General features: G+C 50.2%; 2 protein-coding genes, 1 long non-coding RNA gene and 2 other non-coding genes across 8 annotated transcripts; 2 read left to right on the forward strand and 3 right to left on the reverse strand.

Annotated features, from left to right (window-relative positions):
* The first annotated feature begins 236 nt into the window (after positions 1 to 236).
* On the forward strand, positions 237 to 10044 carry TRIM41 (tripartite motif containing 41). 4 transcript variants are annotated; one of them, XM_054580724.1, is made up of 7 exons: positions 237 to 1337; positions 2323 to 2379; positions 5096 to 5191; positions 6903 to 7133; positions 7668 to 7690; positions 7891 to 8018; positions 8443 to 10044. In XM_054580724.1, the coding sequence occupies exons 1-7, from the start codon at positions 528 to 530 to the stop codon at positions 9045 to 9047; spliced, it is 1950 nt and encodes a 649-aa protein (XP_054436699.1). In that variant the 5' UTR covers positions 237 to 527; the 3' UTR covers positions 9048 to 10044. The 4 variants fall into 4 exon arrangements, with proteins under 4 accessions (XP_054436699.1, XP_054436696.1, XP_054436697.1 ...); XM_054580721.1 differs by lacking the exon at positions 2323 to 2379 and having other exon boundaries at positions 6870 to 7133; XM_054580722.1 differs by lacking the exon at positions 2323 to 2379.
* Positions 10045 to 11160: 1116 nt separating this feature from the next.
* On the reverse strand, positions 11161 to 15600 carry RACK1 (receptor for activated C kinase 1). Its single transcript, XM_054580728.1, has 8 exons — positions 15354 to 15600; positions 14229 to 14400; positions 13544 to 13691; positions 13284 to 13379; positions 12778 to 12888; positions 12206 to 12346; positions 11638 to 11748; positions 11161 to 11283 (listed from the first exon to the last, which is right to left on the reverse strand). Exons 1-8 carry the CDS (start codon positions 15460 to 15462, stop codon positions 11218 to 11220), a joined length of 954 nt encoding a protein of 317 aa, XP_054436703.1. The 5' UTR covers positions 15463 to 15600; the 3' UTR covers positions 11161 to 11217.
* LOC129076610 (small nucleolar RNA SNORD96 family) lies at positions 13847 to 13925 on the reverse strand. The gene has a single exon (XR_008529752.1). It is a non-coding gene; the product is annotated as a small nucleolar RNA SNORD96 family (small nucleolar RNA).
* Positions 15044 to 15111, reverse strand: LOC129076611 (small nucleolar RNA SNORD95). The gene has a single exon (XR_008529753.1). It is a non-coding gene; the product is annotated as a small nucleolar RNA SNORD95 (small nucleolar RNA).
* On the forward strand, positions 15576 to 18061 carry LOC129076606 (uncharacterized). Its single transcript, XR_008529751.1, has 2 exons — positions 15576 to 15912; positions 17654 to 18061. It is a non-coding gene; the product is annotated as an uncharacterized LOC129076606 (long non-coding RNA).
* The last annotated feature ends 1093 nt before the right edge of the window (positions 18062 to 19154 follow it).

Genomic DNA, 19154 nt, shown 5'->3' on the forward strand with positions numbered 1-19154 from the left:
GGCCCGCACCACAGAGATGTGGATCTCTATCGTTCAAGCCCTCCCGCTCTGCACCCGAGTGGATGCTAGAGCGTCTCCTCGTCGTTTCCTGTTGTCCGGGGCCCGGGGCGGGAAGAATGGAGCAATGCGCGACCGAGGAAGGAACTCTTTAGCTTGGGTGGCCTGTAGGCTCCGGAAGTGTTGAAAGGAAGACCGGAAGCGAGGGGGCGGGCCAGGAAGTGATGAGGGGCGGGGGGTTATGAGGAGGCCCAGGGAGCGTTGGGGCAGATTTGCACTCAGGGCCACCTGAGGGACTTGGCGGTAGCGCTCAGCTGTGTCCTCTCCCCTCGCAGAGGCACAGTTGTCGTCTGGGAGTAGGAAACTGTTGAGGGGCGGGTTGTCGGGAGGACATTTCTCTGGCTGCGCTAGAGGCAAGGTGTGGAGAGGCAGGGCTGGGGGTGGGGCCGGGTCGTCAGGGCGTCTGAGAGGAAAGACCCCCCCGCCCCCTGCCCCCCCGAACCATCTACACTGGCTGAGTGGACATTAAGATGGCTGCCGTTGCCATGGCACCCAACCCTGTGCAGACCCTTCAGGAGGAGGCGGTGTGCGCCATCTGCCTCGATTACTTCACGGACCCAGTGTCCATCGGCTGCGGGCACAACTTCTGCCGAGTGTGTGTAACCCAGTTATGGGGAGGGGAGGATGAAGAGGACAGGGACGAGTTAGACCGGGAGGAGGAGGAGGAGGAGGACGGGGAAGAGGAGGAGGTGGAGGCTGTGGGGGCCGGTGGGGGCTGGGACACTCCCATGAGGGATGAAGACTATGAGGGTGACTTGGAGGAAGAGGTTGAGGAGGAAGAGGAAGGTGTGTTCTGGACCGGTGGCATGGGCGGGTCCAACTGGGACAACATGGACTATGTGTGGGAGGAGGAGGATGAGGAAGAAGACCTGGACTACTACTTGGGGGACATGGAGGAGGACCTGAGGGGGGAGGACGAGGAGGAGGAAGAAGTGCTGGAGGAGGATGAGGAAGAGGAGCTAGACCCTGTCACGTCACTGCCCCCGCCTCCGGCCCCTCGGAGGTGCTTCACCTGCCCCCAGTGCCGAAAGAGCTTTCCCAGGCGGAGCTTCCGCCCCAACCTGCAGCTAGCCAACATGGTCCAGGTGATAAGGCAGATGCATCCAGCACCGGGTCGGGGGAGCCGTGGAAATGAGCAGGGCATTTGTCCCAAACACCAAGAAGCCCTGAAGCTCTTCTGTGAAGTGGATGAAGAGGCCATCTGTGTGGTGTGTCGAGAATCCAGGAGCCACAAACAGCACAGCGTGGTGCCATTGGAGGAGGTGGTGCAGGAGTACAAGGTGAGAGAAGATGGGAGTTTAGTGGGGGAGGAGAGAAGTGGAACTGGGAAAAGGAAATGTCTTCCCCGCAAAGAACCTCATGTACTGGTGAGCTGGTTCTTCTTATCTAAGCACCTATTGGCACCAAGGATTAGAGTGTGAAACAGACAAAGCAGACACAGTGAAGACCAGGGAAGACTGGCCTCCTCAAAGGAAATTGGGCAAAGCTGGTGATGCCATATCCCTGGGTTCCCCTTTCTCCTTCATGCTTCCCTGGCAGGACTTCCAAACTGCTTCTGAAACTGGATTTTGATTTGTGTTAATCATGTCTATTGAATGCTAGTCCACTAAGGCTCTGCAGTGAATAATGTGACGTTAGCTGATCAGCATATATCGATGCATTAGTTTTATTATATAGAACTAATCTGGGGAAAAGCCACTGGTGTTTCACACTTTCACTGTCCCTAAGAGTAGGAGTGCAGGCAGGCCCCTAGGTCTTTACCAGAAGTCTCATTTTCCTTTAGGTGGTCTTAAGTCTATTCTTGACAGACTCCCCTAGAGATGGCAAGAGCTTGGGGCCTCAAAGAACAGGAAAGAGCTCGAAAGATCAGGCGCATACTAGTGACTCCTAGTGTCTGACCCAGATGCTCTGTACTTACCTTCTAATGGGTTCCCCACCCACCATATGATATGGCTTGGTACTCCCCCTAAGGACTTCTGTTGGGGTCGCATCATTCTGATGTACTGGCCAGAACCTCTTACCTTTCCTGGGAATTCAGAAAAAAGGGAGAGACTTTTGAGTCAGTAGTCCTGGCTCTGCACTTACTTACTTGGGGCAAATCTCTGAATGTCTTTGAACTTTATTATCTCCAGGACTAAAAGTTAATATTTACTGAATATATACTATGTACCCCAGGCGCTGTACTAAGTATTTTTCATGGACTGTCTCATTTAAAACTCAGAACAACCTTCTGAGTTTGATACGATTTCTATTCCCATTTTACAGATCGGGAAACAGAGTCAGAGAGATTTAAGTAATATACACAGGGCCACACGGCTACTAGTAAGTGATGGACTTGGTTATGACCTACTCCCCACCCTTTCTCCCCACCCCTGGTCTATACTGTTAACAAGGTCACCGCTATTTGGATGTCTGTCTGTCTGACTTTTCTGACATACGACTTCATCTTGGAGTCTGATTCTATTTTTGTTAATATCTTGCCCCCTATTTCTGATCCTGACTTTTTGGACATAGGTAAAGGAGAGTTGGCTGTGAGACAGGCAGCACAAATATCATTGCTTCGCGAAGGCCTGGATGTGTTTGAAGCAATGGGACAGGGAAGGGGAGAAGGTAGCGCCTATATGATTGGCACAATGCTTTTTGTTTTATGCCTGATGTTTTCATACCTCCTGATTCCTAAATAACCTCTTGTAGGTATTATTATTATTTACCCAATTTTAGAGTAATGTATCTAGAGCTGTGGTATAGCTCAGACAAACCTACATCCTGTCGGGACAGAGTAACTATTCATTCCACATAGTGACTGTCAAACCTGGCTGATTGGCCAGATTACTAGTGGAGGTTTTCAAAAGTAGAGTGAGCCCTACCACTAGAGATTCTGAATCAGTGACGAGGAAAGTATCTTTAGACAGCCCAGCCTAGTATGGGACTCACTGCATTGGTGGTATCACCTGTCATTTGGACTCTGCATTATTAGGGGAGGTTGTGAGCCCCCTTTGTCCTTCCCTTTTATATTCCCTCAGTTCCCGGTTAACTGTACCCATCAAACAATGTGTAGTCACTTTGTTAACTGGATCTCAGGGTGGAATATCCAGGGCATTCCACCCCTCTCTCCTTCACGCTCCCCTGGCAGGACTGCCTAACTGCTTCTGAAACTGGATTTTGATTTGTGTTAACCATGTCTATTGAATGCCAATCTAGTAGGGCTCTGCAGTGAATAATGTGACATTAACTGATCAGCAAATGTCAATGCATAAGTTTTATTATATAGAACTAACTTGAGTGATCGCCTTTGTAAGTTATAGGCTGTTTTACAGGCAAGTAGTTTATTCTGTTCAAATACTAGCTTGGCATTGTGTTGTTTTATAGAAATATTTCTTTATTGAATAGGTAATAACACACAAATGATGTATAAATAAAGCTCCAAAAAAGTTAAAGGTCCTTGAAGATTTCTCTTAAATAGTACTCGATTTGGATTCCTGCTTATGAATTTTTGTCAACAATTTAGGAAAAATATCAAATGGAAAATTTAAGCATCATAAATTCTGTATTAATAGAATTGAAATTATTAATACTACTGGAGAAAAGTAGAAAGTAATATCAAAAGGCAAAGTTTTGTGTAGTTTATACTATTTTCATGTTAGAGATTGATTGTGATTTTATTACTATAGCAACTTTTTTTCTACAACCACTTACCTGTGCAACAACTGTTTTTTGTATCCTGGGTCAGTAACTTTTTTAGTTCAGGGGTCATTATCAGGCTCTCATTGGCAGCTTAAGGCCTAGGTAGGGAATTCTAGTTAACATTTACTGAGCTGTTGCTACATGCCAGACGTTGTGCTAAGCACGCTGTGTAAGAGGTAGGTTCTGTTACTCCCAATTCTCATTTTTAGATGAGGAAACTGGAATCATGGCTTGCTTCAGGTCACCTGGCTGCATTTAGGATCAGATGGGAGTCTAGGCTTGAGGTCTTCTACCTTGTGTTACCGCTCCAGGAAAAGGAGAAAGAAACAGAAGGAGAAGACAAAAATATGAAATAACAAATAGTTTGGGCTTATTTCACCCATTCTGGTGTCTCTAATAGTCCTTCTAAAGAAAAAAGACTGCTACAAATGTTTGGAACGCAGAGCTTAAGTGTATATTTTGATGTGAAGATTAAAACAGTAGGAAGACAGGGGTTTTGTTTTTCATTTAGCAAGTGATTGAGTGGAAGAGAAAGTAGATGGGTAGAGAGAAACAAACTAAAGTGGCAACCTTGCCCCTAGGCTCCCTGGTGTTTCTTGGGGAGGGTAGGCACACTTGTAATGATTACAGTGCCTGGGAAGTGTTGTAAAGCTTGTGTTCATGTTGCTTGGGATCCCAGAGGAAGTTGGAGGCAGGGAGGATGGGGACCTTAGGTAGCTGGGTCTTAAAGGAAGAATGCCTTGGGCCAAGTGGAGAAGGGCATTCCTAGACAGAGGGAACAGCATGGATAAAAGTATGGAGTTATACTTAGGAAAAGACAGGGAGTTTAATGTGGCTAAAGCTAAGAGCCTGTAGAAGAGGTAGGTACAGGAGGGAAGGCTAGAAATGTAGGGTCAGTGAGAGCCTATATTTTACAAGTGGTAGAAAACTACTCATGGATTTTTATCACACAAATGTCATCAGAAAAGTACTTAGAGATGAAAGTTATGAGGAAGATTGTTTATGAGGGGGAAGGGACCATAGGCAGGAACATTCACGTGCAAGGACGTTGTGTGGTGAGGTGCTTGAGCCAGGCCTACTCCACTGCTGAGTGTGGGGCTCTAGTCATCAGGATCCTCCTCCCTTTAGAGAACACAGCCAGGGCTGTGGACAGGAGTGCAGGTGGAGGATTGGAGTCTTTGTCATCATCTGCAGAGGAGGAAGGGGAGGAAGGGAATATAATGCTCATTTGATAACTGTGATGGCAATCAGGCTTTGAGACCCAACCCACTGCAGGGAGGATGGGCGAGGTGGTTCTGAGCACAGGTTCCTTGCCCAGCCCAGGCCGTTAGCCTTCCTTTTACTGTTCCCTCAGGCCAAACTGCAGGGGCATGTGGAACCTCTAAGGAAGCAGCTGGAGGCTGTGCAGAAGATGAAAGCCAAGGAGGAGAGGCGGGTGACAGAGCTAAAGGTGGGTGGATGTCCTTTACAGGGAATGGCTGACTCTGTGGTCAGGACAGTGCAGGGCAGACGGGCTGCCCACTCTCATAGGCGGTGACTAGATCTGCTAACGGGGCAGCCGAGGCGTGGGAGAGAGGTAGACACACACCCTCCCAGGGTCCTGAGGAGAGAGGGGCATTCCCAGGTTCTAAAATGGGGGTGAGAGGCTATGTAGCCCCAAAGCCAGTGTCCCACCAGACTGTCCCCACCATGCTGGATAACAGAGAGCAGAAGGGGGCAAGGCAAAATCCATATAGCGGCCGTCGGAGAAGCCCCAGACCCCAGGGTGGATGGCAGGTGGTGGGCGGAGCAGCCCGGAGCATGAGAGAGGCCGGGGTACCTGCTAGAGGGAAGGAATTAGTCAATGTTAGAATTATAGAGCTATAGTATCTTCTAGTCCAGTGTTTCTCAGCCTTTTTTAACTGTTGCTCACTTACCCCAAGGAGTGTTTTTAGATATTTTTTCCCCAGTTCCAGCCCCTCATCCCCTATCCGTTTTTGTAAGGCAACCTGGCGCCGGAATGGCCTGGTGCCGAGCTTCAGAGACCAAGTGCACGGCACCCTTCCTGTCGGACCTCTTTCCCCACCTCTTCTGTGCCTGCCCCCTGGCCAGTGGCTGGGCCTTATTACTTCCCAGGGTCTGTGATTATTGCCACCTACACCTCAGGGACTGCTGCTGCTGGCAGCTGCCTGGCACTAAGCGGTGGCATCTGGATCTGGCAGTTCGGGAGTCATTTTGCCTCCAGCCAGCTGCCCAAATTGAGACTTTGGGGCTCCTAGTGTGCAGAGAAGGCATAAGGATCTGTGCGTCGCTGGGACAGAGGGAGAATCTGACTTATTACTTTACCCACTTGGCCAGTCAGGACTTCCCTCCCCATTCTGGCCTGTCACTCTTTGTCCCAAGAATGTCTCCAGCTGATGATACATGGGCAAAAAGTGTTCCCACCATTTGGGATTGCCCAACCCAGGCAAATGGGGTGGGGGTGGGCAGATGTGTTCTTTTTATTATAAAAGAAGTACTTATATAATAATATCCCTGATTTTACCTCTTAAAGCATGAAATATTATCTGACCCTTTACAGAAAATGCTTGCCGATTCCTGATTGAGTGATTTTCCCAAGGTCACTAGTGCAATAATCAGGACCCTAACTTCATATCTTGATTCCTGAATTTTTATTTATTCATTCCAAGAAATTTTTACCAAGCACCAATTCCATGATGGGCACTGTGCCAGGGTCCAAGGATCTTGTGGCAAACAGAGCTTTTGGTGCAGTGAGGGGAAAGGATGTTAAAGGTACTCCAATGTAAACTTATCATTTCAAATTGAGATATATGCCATGAGGAGACAGTGATATTTATGGGGGTGGTCCTGATTTAGATCTGGAGGGGAAGGGAGGCTTCTCTCAGGGAATATTTAAGCTCAGACCTGAAGGGTGAGTCAAGTTGGGTAGCCAAGGTACAGATAAATATTGCAGGCAGAGGTGGGTGAGTTTTGGACCCGTGTGCTAGGAGTGGAGGAGTGATGCCTGGTAAGGCTGGGAGGTGGGGAAGAGGACAGGTACCTCTTTCCATTTGGGAGGTAGGGCTCCTTTCTCTTGGATCAAGGGGCAGCAGTTACAAAACTGGGGGTTTATGTTTCTGTGTGTTGAGGTGGTATCCACCATCCCCTTTGCATCATCCCAGAGCCAGATGAAGTCAGAACTGGCAGCTGTGGCCTCAGAGTTTGGGCGGCTGACAAGGTTTCTTGCTGAAGAGCAGGCAGGGCTGGAGCGGCGCCTTCGAGAGATGCACGAAGCCCAGCTGGGGCGTGCAGGAGCAGCGGCCAGCCGTCTTGCGGAGCAGGCGGCCCAACTGAGCTGCCTGCTGGCCGAGGCCCAGGAGCGGAGCCAGCAGGGGGGCCTGCGGCTGCTCCAGGTGAGCAGTGCCCACTTCCCTGTCAGCTCCTGAGCACCCTGTGTTTGCTTTGTCAGGCATTGCTTACCAAACCTGTCCATGACTTCCTTTTCTCATTGGGAGGAACCCTCAGGGATTTCACCTGAGGCGGAGAATAGCATATTGTTGAATGTGGTGTGTATGTGTGATTATACGCAATGAAGATAAAGAAGATTCAGTTGTAGAAGGAGGGTCTCAAATGAGAATCGAGGAAAGAATTTTTGACAGTGACATCCTGAAAAAGATGACCAAGTCATATTGCGAGAGTTATTTTACTGGGGTTGAAAATCGTATTCCTGGGCTCCTGGTAAGATGAGATGAGTTAGGTATGCTGAGGCATACGGATGATTGGGATGGATGCCTGTTTGCTGAGGGCCTTGAGGTGCTTCTTCTCACTCCCTGTTTAAGTTCAGTCTTTCTCTGGCTGGAATCAGACTGGGAGAAAGGAGCCATCCCTGCACAGCTGACTCTCTCTTTGTCTCTCTCCCTCTCCTTCTTTGTGTTTGTTATTCCCAGGACATCAAGGAGACTTTCAATAGGTGTGTTCCCATCCTTTATCCTTTGTGACCCAGTGGCATCTGGTTCCCCATCCCTGCCTCTTTTGGCTGTTCTGCCCCTCTCCTTCCTTCCCCAGGACCCAAATTTCTGCCTCCTGTACCCTTCCCTCCTTCCCCTCAGCTTCTATTCTTCCCTCTGGGAATATCATGGTCCCACCCCCTGCCTGGTCCCCTTCCTCCAGGTGTGAAGAGGTACAGCTGCAGCCCCCAGAGATCTGGTCCCCTGACCCGTGTCAACCCCATAGCCATGACTTCCTGACAGACGCCATCGTGAGGAAAATGAGCCGGATGTTCTGTCAGGCTGCTCGAGGTAGGGAGGTCACCTGGACGACCTTCCTTTGCCTTTCCCTTCACAGACCTGAGATTGGGTTCTGAGGGAAGATGGGCCCCAGGGGAAGAATGGGGGCTGAGATGGAGCAGGCAGCAGGTAGGCCACCTGGGGCTACAAGCCAAGACTTCTTTCCTAGCCCAGGTAGGTATTGGGGGTGAGGGCTGGCAAGAAGAGCCAGGGCCAGAGGGAAGACCTGTCCATTGTCTTGGAAACAAGAGTGGGGAAGAGGTGGAACCCCTAGGAACCTGAGCCTGGCCTCTAGGAAGGGTGGGGAACTGAGGACAGCTGGGGGTCCGGGAGGTGAAGCGGGGGGAGGGCAGTAGAAGAGGCCGAACCTTGGAGCTGACTGCTGATGGGGAACAGCGGGCCGATCCCCGGCGTATTTGTCCTCCCCCCTCCCAAGTGGACCTGACGCTGGACCCTGACACGGCTCACCCGGCTCTGATGCTGTCTCCTGACCGCCGGGGTGTCCGCCTGGCAGAGCGGCGGCAGGAGGTTGCTGACCATTCCAAGCGCTTTTCGGCCGACTGCTGCGTACTGGGGGCCCAGGGCTTCCGCTCTGGCCGGCACTACTGGGAGGTAGAGGTGGGTGGGCGGCGGGGCTGGGCGGTGGGTGCTGCCCGCGAATCAACCCATCATAAGGAGAAGGTGGGTTCTGGGGGTTCCTCCATGGGCATCGGGGATGCCAGCTCTTCCTCACGCCATCACCATCGCCGCCGCCGGCTCCACCTATCCCAGCAGCCCCTGCTCCAGCGGGAAGTGTGGTGTGTGGGCACCAATGGCAAACGTTACCAGGCACAGAGCTCAACGGAGCAGACACTGCTGAGCCCAAGTGAGAAGCCACGGCGCTTCGGCGTGTACCTGGACTACGAGGCTGGGCGCCTGGGCTTCTACAATGCCGAGACTCTGGCCCATGTGCACACCTTCTCAGCTGCCTTCCTGGGCGAGCGTGTCTTCCCTTTCTTCCGGGTGCTCTCCAAGGGCACCCGCATCAAGCTGTGCCCTTGATCAGCCTGCCACCCGCAGGGGCCCCTCTGGTCAGCACTGGTGGGGCGGGTGGTGGTGGAGGGTGGCCCGTAAGTCTGGGGGCTCACATGCTCCCAAAACTGTTACTGCATTGCTTCCTACTCTTCCTTGACCCCAGGACCCTGCTCTTCTCCCTCTAGGAGCCTAACGAACCCTTCTGGCCTCCAGCTCGGCCTCCTCTCACCTACTATCTGTCCAACAGGTCTGCATGGGTCCCTGATAACAGCTGCTTGGTCTTCCCTCCCTCTGTATGCCCAGGGCCTGAATTTGAGTCGGGGAGGGGATATTTAATTTCATTAACTTCCCTCTCCCCACCCCTGCTTTTCAACCTTCATGTCAGCTCCCAGGCTGGAGGATTTGGGCAAGACTCATGACTACCCCCGTCCCAATTACATTTTCTGATGCAAGTTTTAGCTAAAGGATTTGGAAGCTTTCTGGGGGGAGGCAGGCTGGACAAAGGGTAGAGCTGGATAATAACCATCTACTCTCCAGGGGAAGGAAGGAATTCTAAACTTTCTTCCATCCCTGATTTCTACCTCCATAGACTGGCCAGAATTTAGCTTCAATGAGAGATCTGGAATGGTCGACATGATTGAAACTACATCTCCCAATAAATTATTTTCTCCCCCTTTTTTCCAGCACTTAATATAGGAGCAAAGCTCACCCTACCCCTTCCACTGCCAGGCTCCTTTCCCCTTTGTTCAGTAGAGTTCCTTTTGTCAGTCTCCATCGTCTTCGTCTTTAGTTCCATTTGATGAGCCCTGATGGGGAGCCTGGGGACCAGGGTTTGGGTCCCCATGAGGAGAGCCTTGGGTATAATCTATTTTTCTAGTAACCCTTTGCCTTGTCACTTACCAGCTTTTGTCCTGTGCTTTGGTGGCCCAGGTCAATTTCTGTTCCTGGGGGAAAGGGGAGTTGGGTCGTGTTGTGGAAATAAAAAGTTTTATTTGCTTCTTTTGTGGAGTCCATTCTTTTAGATGAACAGAATCTGAAGGTGTAACCTACAAGCCATTTCCTTTCTTCCACAGGAAGCCAGCCCTCTGCTAAACTGAGGTCCTTAATAGCATCTGTCACATCTGGGTAGTGCTGTTAGGCATGAGACTGTTCTCAGGAGATTGTGGTATAAATCCTGCCCTTCCTGTTTGTATATCCTACCTAATTTATAGGCATGCTTCATACTGTATTTGACATCATTTGCTGATTCCTATCCTACCGCTTTGAGGCTTTGGGACAATAGATTCCCCCAAATTCTCCACACCTGTGGCTCTCAGGCCCAGGACCTAGAACACATTTCCAAAGTATTTTTTGTAAGTGAATTATCTGTAAATCCCATAAAGTTGGAGCTAAAGCCAGAGATGTCTCATTGTATCAGTAAAGGAGGAAACGGAGGATTTGTACAGGCTACTTAAGCACACTGTCAAATAGCCAGCTCTGATTACAAGTATGTCCACGTCACTACAAATTTTTAAAAAATCCTGAGTATTTATTTTCACTGCTTTTAAAGGGAGAAAGACAAACATTGATCACTTGCTTCCCCTATGATATACCTGAGCCAGAGATCACCACCTTTTGGTTACCAGACACTCCAACCAGCTAAGCCACACCGGCCAGTGAAAAGGGATTATTAAGCAGTGATTCTTCTGGTGAGTTGCCCTGCCTTAATTAAAAAGCCCCATTTTAACAAAAGGCAATTTGATGGAGGCTATGTTAACCTTAACCTGATGAGTTTCATAAAAGTTTTCTGTGTTAACAATCTTCCCTTTGGAGGAATGACAAAGTGTATCTTTGTTCAATTCTTATGTATTAAGAGAGACCCTATCATTCTGCTGATTGCAGAATGCATTCAAATGACTGCAACCAGTGTGAATCATCAGTTCCTTTCACTGAACAATTTCTCCAGACTTATGGGAGGCTGTGAGAATCTACCTGAAAAAGGACACTGTAATGAGGGTATCTAACAGACTGACATCACCCCCTCCACTGCCCAAGTCTTGTTACTAGGCTCAGGCTTCCAGTCTGCCAGTATCTTAACCTGTGAGCAGCACAGCACAGGAAGCAGGGTTGGTTTGGTTTTTTTTTAATCAGAGAAAGACACTTTCTACAAGTCAAAAACCAGGTTTTTCTTTTATTTTTAAAGCTCTGCCAAATATTTCTAGCGGGTGCCGATAGTCACCTGCCACACTCGCACCAGGTTGTCTGTGTAGCCGGCAAAGAGAGTCTGCAAAGGAGAAATGGTGGTGGTGAGTGAGAGCCGTGGAATGCTGCAGTCCCACCAGTCTGGCAAAGATGGCCCTTAAGATCCCCACTGTTCTACCTGATTATGGGTGATTACTCCTAGAGGAAGCAATAGCTGGTAATAAGGATTCACACGCTTGTAAACTTGTCAAAGTTAACTGAAGGCAGGCAATCACTGCCCTCCAAACCATAACCCTCCCTCCAACGCAGGTATATACACACACTATGTTCACTGGCACAGCTAAGTAGCACTCCCCCACCCCCAATCATCCTAACGTCATTTTACTTTACATAAAAGATGCTGGTCGTGACTGGCGGACGAGACACACCCACTTACCTGGCCATCAGCAGACCAGGCCAGAGAGGTGCACTGGGGTGGTTCTGCCTTGCTGCTGGTACTGATAACTTCTTGCTTCAATTCATCTACAATGATCTTTCCCTCCAAGTCCTAAGAGTAAGGAAACTTAGCACTTTAATGCCACAGACACAAATCCCACCCCCTTCAAAAGCCTCTTTATAACTCAGTGATTTCAACAGAGGATTTTTTTTTGCCACCCCTCGTATTTGGCAATGCCTAAAGGCATTTTTGGGAGGGAGTTTGCTATAGGCATCTAGTGGGGAGTAAAGGCCAGGGATGATGCTAAACACCCCAAAAAGCACAGGACTGCCCCATGAATTATTCAGGCCAAAATGTCATTTGTGCTGAGGTTGAATGAGCTGCTATTATTGGCCATCCCTTTTCAGAGGCAAAGAGCTCCTCCTCATTGCAAATCCCGACCCCAAAAAGTTTTAACTAGGTTTTCCTTGGTCCCCACCAACACCCTGACAGTTGTTCAGGAAAACAATGTTGTCAGGGCTTACAGAATACAGGTAGTTGCCTGGGCTCAACTGTGGTCCATACTTACCCAGATCTTGATGCTGGGGCCAGTGGCAGCACATAGCCAGTAGCGATTAGGGCTGAAGCACAGGGCGTTGATGATGTCCCCACCATCAAGTGTATAAAGGTGCTTGCCTTCATTGAGATCCCACAGCATGGCCTGGCCATCCTGGGAGAGGAAAGGTGAGTCAGGACAATGTGACCTCTTCCAGATGTCAATCCCAGCTGCCTAACGACTGTCTTAATTCTTAACTACCTGCACCCCTATACCCTTAACTTCCCTAACACTAAAGACTCAAGTACCAATATTTACCTTTGTATACCTTTCCTTTAATACACCACCTCACCAATCCTACCAAAAGCCCGTGACTTTTAAATCACTATGATCAGTCTGGAAAACAAGACCCTGATCTCATCAACAGTTCCAAGAACCAGCTTTACAGAAGACAATCTTTTCCCTTTAAACAGTATGCCTCATCTACATCATTCCCAGGAAATGATCTTTAGAAATGCTGATTTTTGAATTGCTATCTCATTCTCTTAAATATTCCTTCTAAGACCCTGTCCCCACTGAGTAAGAGACTCATAGCCCCTGAGTACCTTGCCTCCAGAAGCACAGAGGGATCCATCTGGAGAGACAGTCACAGTGTTCAGGTACCCTGTGTGGCCAATGTGATTGGTCTTCAGCTTGCAGTTTGCCAGGTTCCATACCTAAAGTGGGGGGTGGGGAGTAGTGGTCAGAAGTAAGAACCTGGTTCTGGGTCTGCCAGAGTCAGAAGAGCTCAAGCTACACAGAAGGGGTTTTTAAACCCCATTTAAAAGCATTGCTGGATAGGGTGGCCATTAAAAAAAAAAAAAATTTCCAGCAGTAACCAAAGAGCTAAAGAGTTTGTCCTGGCCACTTATAGACGATTAGGATTAAAACAGCTAACAAAAGCTCTGTTGTCTTAAAAAGAGACTCAGGTTCATCAATTAGCTACTTTAGACCAACTATCAAGATGAAGAAAGTAAAAAGAGGGAAAAAACTTTCAAGGCTGGAGCCTGTGACCACCTGGGAGACAGTGGGAACACATCCCAACCAGCAAAGACCTTGGTTCTAAGCTCACCTTGACCAGCTTGTCCCAGCCACAGGACACGATGATGGGATTGCTGCTGTTGGGTGAGAAACGAACACAAGACACCCACTCTGAGTGGCTCTCATCCTACAGGTGAAAAAGAAATTAGGGAAATTCATCTTGTCCCATGAACCTCTGGACCCCCACTCCCTGGTTATAATGACAATCGTTAAGATCAATGAGGCCTGAAATCAGTACATAAGGTCCAGGTTAAGGGTGGGAAAGAACCTTTACATGCACCTTCACTTTACCTGGACAGTGTATTTGCATACACCCAGAGTATTCCACAGCTTGATGGTTTTATCTCGGGAGCCAGAGACAATCTGCCGGTTGTCAGAAGAGAAGGCCACACTCAGCACATCCTTGGTATGGCCTACAAATCGGCGCGTGGTGGTGCCCCTGGGAGGAAGGACTTGGTCACTGTCTAGAAAGACTTTTCAAGCATTCTTCCAGCGAGACTGTTTCCTTGGTCTTGTTCCTGCCCCAGCAGAGTTGCACTTACTCCACAACCCTGGACATGGCTCTGATCACAGCAGGCTGAGAATAAGCCAAAGGATCCCTTCAGAATTGCAGGACTTGTCCTCATTCCCACGTGGGGATTGGATGACAATGTCACCTGTCATCACCAGGATCTTCCATTATGCCTGACTATCCAAAGACTGAGCTCCCAAGACAAAACCTGTTCAAACTCTTGCCTATTCCCAACAACAGTATCTGGCAAAACTGCTCAATGAGACCCCTCCTTAGCACTTCTACATGAGTAACTGAAAGCAAAAAGGAGGGAGGTCAAACAACTAATTACCCTCTCTAGGTACTCTCTGCACTCAGAGTTCCCACAAAGGACCTGAGCCCAAGAGAAACCACCTCCCAACAGTACCTCCCTCATTTCTGCTCACTTTTCCCCAATGCCCCAGAACTAAATGAGCAGCTACTTGCGTTGTGAGATCCCAGAGGCGAAGGGTTCCATCCCAGGAGCCAGAAAGGGCAAACTGGCCATCGGAGGAGATGACCACGTCACTAACAAAATGGGAGTGACCACGAAGAGCACGCTGTGGGATGCCATAGTTGGTCTCATCCCTCGTCAGCTTCCACATGATAATGGTCTTGTCTAAGGGTAAGTAGAAAATAAAACCCAGTGAGGAAGCCCACATGTCACTTGCTCACCTCCTGGATAATCCAGGATGCCTCAAGGTCACTGGTGGGTCTACAAGGTAACAAGTTAAGGACAGTAAGGGAGGGAGGGGAACTGCAGGTTGTGAGAGTATGAGCAGCCAAGGCCACGTGGCTATTCAGAAGAGAGCTAAACAGCACGGTGAGAATTTAACTCAGGTGTGCAGAACTTCACCGGTGATTAAGGATGCCCTTTTCTGAGCTCGAGACCAATTCAACATCTATTTAGTTTTATCCGATCTCTGATGCAAAACACAGCGACTTGGATGTGAGAAGCGTAGCTGAGAGCTGCCAACAGTGCTGGACTTAGGTCGCTTTACACACTACAGGATAGATGCTCTCACTAAGACGTGTTTCACTCACGCTTTCCGATTAGCACCCGACACGAGCCTAGGGCCTTAGACCATTTTTAATAGTGTGGGCACAAATGGAAGTAACAAGCTTCCTTCCAAACGCAGTCAGATACAGAGATGAGGAGGAGAACCGAACACAGAAAGAGCAGGCTCGGGCCCATCCGGAGTCTCGTTTCACTCGGTCCCCTTGGAGCCCACCCACTTCCCATCGAGCACAGGGCCGGGCGGCTACTCAGAAACAGCCTCTGGGTTTCAGCACGGGCACTCAGATGGCATGTTGGTGTCATCACCGCCTCACCCGACCCGTAGGCTCCTGGGCGCACTTAAACACACCTGCAGTGAGGTGAGCAAGAAATAAAAAAGCCCCCCACCCTGCAACCCTCCTGGCAGCCACTGGCTGATCTGACCTATGTCTTGATGTGTGCATCCCGGCTGAGGCACAGATCTGCATTCCTAACTCACACCCAAAGTTTCCCTGGCCGCCAATACGCGTGCAACCCCGTTGTTCGCCAATCCTGTCCGACACCTCAGCCCGTACCTCGAGAGGCGGACAGTATCATGTCCGGGAACTGAGGAGTAGTAGCAATCTGGGTCACCCAGCCATTGTGGCCCTTGAGGGTGCCACGAAGGGTCATCTGTTCAGTCATGGCGGTGGCGGGTGCGGGTGTCGCCGCAGCGACAAGGATGGACGCGGATACTTCACAGAGACGAGCAGCACGGGAGCTCCCGCCGCGGCCCTGCCGACGAAAAGGGAGAGCGAGCCTCCGCCGGAAGCGGAAATACCCGCCCTCTCTTCCAAAATGGCGGCCCCCATGATTCAATTCTACGCAAGATGGCGGTGCCACGTAGTGCATAGGGCGAGGTGAAATGACAAGATTTCAAGTCCTCTCGCAACGCAACATAATTTTGTAACGCATGCAAATACATTGTGGAAACAACACTACCGTGTTTTAAATACCTCCTCGAACGCTGATATGGACGTGAGGTCTAAGAAGCGGAAGAGGGAGTATACCAAGCAAGTTCTACTGAGGACCGCATATCCTCGGCCTATCACCTTGGTGGCTCAGTTGGTAACGATGGGCAATACGAAAAATAAGGTATCACATTTTTAATATAAATTGTCTCAGAAGAACTAATAAACCCTAAAAGATTTCCGTGCGCAGGGAGCGGCTTTTCCCTCAAGAGGTTTACGTTCTGATGGTTTTGGCGGAGGCACTGTGAGTCCGGAAGTACGTAGTCAACGCCGGGCTAAAGCAAAAACTGGCTACAGAGCCGGAAACACGGGATGGACGAGAAATCGGTCTGTGCGCGGGGGACGACCGCCTGCTCCCGCCGCGGCTAGAGCGCGGGGGGCTGTCGCAGAAACTGAAAGGCCCCGGACCTCTGGGAACTCGGGTAGAAAGCCGCCTCCGGGCCTAACCACCTTACAGAAAGGCCCGGAAGGACGTGCCCCAGGGCAAGTAAGCAGTTGGCTGTGACTATCTGGCTGCCTGCCGGCCTCCCTTTGAACCGCTTGGCGTGTGAATGTGTGGTGCCTCCCACTCCCGCACACCTCTAATGAGAGACCAAGCTGGCAGCGTTTTTCTCAAATGCTTTTTTAAAAGGGTGGGGTACATCAGGATGATGGCGGCCGTATCTAAGCAAAATGAAGGGAGAATTATACATCAGCATTTATTTTTGTTCGTAACATCTATTAATTGTAGTTTCAAATCTGTGAAATGAGATTGGAAATTATCGCACCCACCTCACATGGTGGCGTGGAGACTAAATGAATTACCATAAATGGGTAAAGCGCGCAGGACAATGCTGGCAGATTTAATGCCCGCGACTCATTCGGAACCGCTCTTCAGATCCAGGCCCTGTTTTAGGTCTTGGGGAGGCGGGGCCCGTTTTTTGGGGTTAGATGGGGCTGGCGGAAGGGATGCTGGGGGCAGATTGGAGCAAAGACAGGAGATGTGGGACAGACTCCTGTGGGATTAGGGAGGGAATAATGTTCCAGTTTCAGGGAAGGTATATGGGAGGAAATGTCTGCGTTGGAAAAAGCTGGAATGTTAGAGATGCTGAGACGGAAGTGAGTCGGTGTAAGGGGGCCTCGCTGCCTTGGGGAAGGATCTTGGCAACGAGTGCTGGATTGCCTTTGGGAAGGAGGGCAGAAGTTAGTCGAGGGGAAATGGCAAAGCTGCTGCGGGCTATGGCTGCTCAGGTGTGAGCAGATCCCTCCTCTGAGAGCACCTGCTCTCCTGGTGTCTTGCAGACTCTCCTGCCTTCCTCAGGGCTCTGTCCTGACTGTGCTTCTCCATAGCTTGATGACTCACCCAAGTAGCCACCTGCATCCCCAACTGGCTGTCCTTTCACCTTTCTAACACTGCACTGCCCCCCAACCCACCTGTTTTGTTTCTCCTGTGGCATAGTCCCCGCCTTCACCCATCCCAGTATCAGCTCGCTGCCCGTGACTCTGGTCAGACCAGTGACTCCTCGCATCTGGGCGTGTAGATGTGTTGCGCAGGGGCTTCCCTGGCTGTTGGTCTGTTCAAAGCAGAGGATTTCCTCTCTGCCTGCCACAGCATTTGTCTTCCACCTCCTACTTCCACTTCCCAAAAACATTAAAACTCAGTGACGTTATATTTCCCCCTCGAGAAACCTCATTGGGCTCTTGAACTATGACCAGAGTGTCCCTGTGGAATTGGTATCTCTGAGGTAGGGCCAGGAGGCCAGGTTTGAAATGAGGCTCCCACATCCCTAATGCATGCTCAAGGATGGGACCTTTCTGCACTGCTGGGCCCCTTTTCAGAAGAGGTTGGTCCCCAAGTTTGCCCCTGTTTCTGTGTGTCTTCCCAGATCTGGAGACCTAGACTGCGACCACAATAGATGCCTTTGCCCTAGAGCCCAGTCCACCAAATCCAAGCTGGTGATGCCAGTGGAGGAGAGGGAGAAATGGAACATCGTGGACTTTCTGGACAATCAGACCCTGCAGGATTCGGGCTTTACACTTACAGTTTTCCTCCACGCACTGCCTGGCCTCTCTCAGAGGGGAAGACAATAGGCTACAATGCCACTGTGGGACAGTCCTGAGCCAAGAGAGGGGTCTCCTCAACCCTGGGGACCACTTTTGAGTGTAGCTAGGAGCAGGGACAGGGTTGAGGCATCCTTTCTCGCTCAGATCCAGCTGGAGTTGAGCCTTACCCACACCTGCCTTTCTCAGGCCCATGTGGTTCCCTGCTAGGCATACCAGCTCCCACCTGGCCCCAACACAAGGACGCACCTGGACTCTTCACTCCTCTCAACCAGGAATCGGTAGATTTACTCTTTGTCAGCAGAGAGAGCTCAGCTACTGCCTACAACGTGGCATCTCTCATGTGTCTGAGAATCCAGCTGTGCCTCCAACAAATCCACTGCCTGCCCAGGCCAGGCCTTCAGTCTTCTTCCTTCTCACCCAGAGTGTAGACTTTTTTCCAACCCCTTGGAGGAGAAAGCCTGCTGGTGGCCCCACCTGGCCTTTGAGGAAGACTCAGACTGCCTTCAGAGCCTCCCCCACCAACAAACACCCTTCTAGGCTGGGCCTAGCCCTACCACTCACAGTGGGGAATTCATCTGGGTCTCATGAACTTCTTGCTGGAACCACTGGGCTGTCCTCTCTCCCATGTCCCAGTGGGTAGCACTTCCATTCCTTACACAGAAGGTAAGAATCCCAAGAGGAGACTGGAGAGGTTCTTTTAAGGAAGTTTGTCTTCACCATTTCTTTTCTGGAGGGAGCCTGCAGAACCTGCATAGCTGGAAAGAGCCCCTTGGGTTTCTTGCCAGAGGCCCAGGATTTCTTTTCCAAGGAGCAGGGGCCTTCAGCCCTCCTGCCAGCATTCAGGTGAGGGCTATTATAGGTGGCAGGCACAAAGCTAAGGGAAAGGAAAGTCCCCTTATCCTGCCTTCCTTTTCTTAGTTAAATCTAAGCTGCTTTAAGGTCTCAACTCAGGTTGCCACTGCAAGGAAACACTCTGTGACCCCTGGTCTCAGTCAGGCTCCTTTGTTTCACGCCCTCGTGGTTTGCTGGGCCTTCACAGCACTTAGTTCTATTTGCTGTTGAATCCCTGAGGCCTGCCTCTGAGTGCTCTGAGGACAGGGACTGGTCTGTTTCTGCTCCCATACTGCATTCCCAGCACAAGGTGGGGGGGTTGGCATGTGGAAGATTCTAATCTTTGTAGCCAGCCTCAGACTCAGTAAAGGGCGAGTAGTTAACAGGATGGGAGGGTGTTCAGGGAGGAGGTGCACAAGTGATTTGCATGCAAAAATTTGGGGGAGATGGTTTCAAGAGGGATGGTAGGAGAGAATGAGACCAGCGGTGGGC

The sequence above is a fragment of the Pteronotus mesoamericanus genome, unplaced genomic scaffold, assembly GCF_021234165.1.
Source record: "Pteronotus mesoamericanus isolate MK-2021 breed Mesoamerican mustached bat unplaced genomic scaffold, CSHL_Meso_final contig_613, whole genome shotgun sequence".
Taxonomy (NCBI): domain Eukaryota; kingdom Metazoa; phylum Chordata; class Mammalia; order Chiroptera; family Mormoopidae; genus Pteronotus; species Pteronotus mesoamericanus.

Coding starts and splice junctions, on each gene's coding strand:
- TRIM41 (XM_054580724.1), top strand. CDS start 528: ATGGCTGCCGTTGCCATGGCACCCAACCCTGTGCAGACCCTTCAGGAG. Junction 5,192..6,902: donor GGCGGGTGACAGAGCTAAAG/GTGGGTGGATGT, acceptor GCATCATCCCAG/AGCCAGATGAAGTCAGAACT. Junction 7,691..7,890: donor ATCAAGGAGACTTTCAATAG/GTGTGTTCCCAT, acceptor CCCTTCCTCCAG/GTGTGAAGAGGTACAGCTGC.
- RACK1 (XM_054580728.1), bottom strand. CDS start 15,462: ATGACTGAACAGATGACCCTTCGTGGCACCCTCAAGGGCCACAATGGC. Junction 14,401..15,353: donor GATACTGTCCGCCTCTCGAG/GTACGGGCTGAG, acceptor ACTTACCCTTAG/ACAAGACCATTATCATGTGG. Junction 12,889..13,283: donor GCTGGGACAAGCTGGTCAAG/GTGAGCTTAGAA, acceptor CCCCCACTTTAG/GTATGGAACCTGGCAAACTG.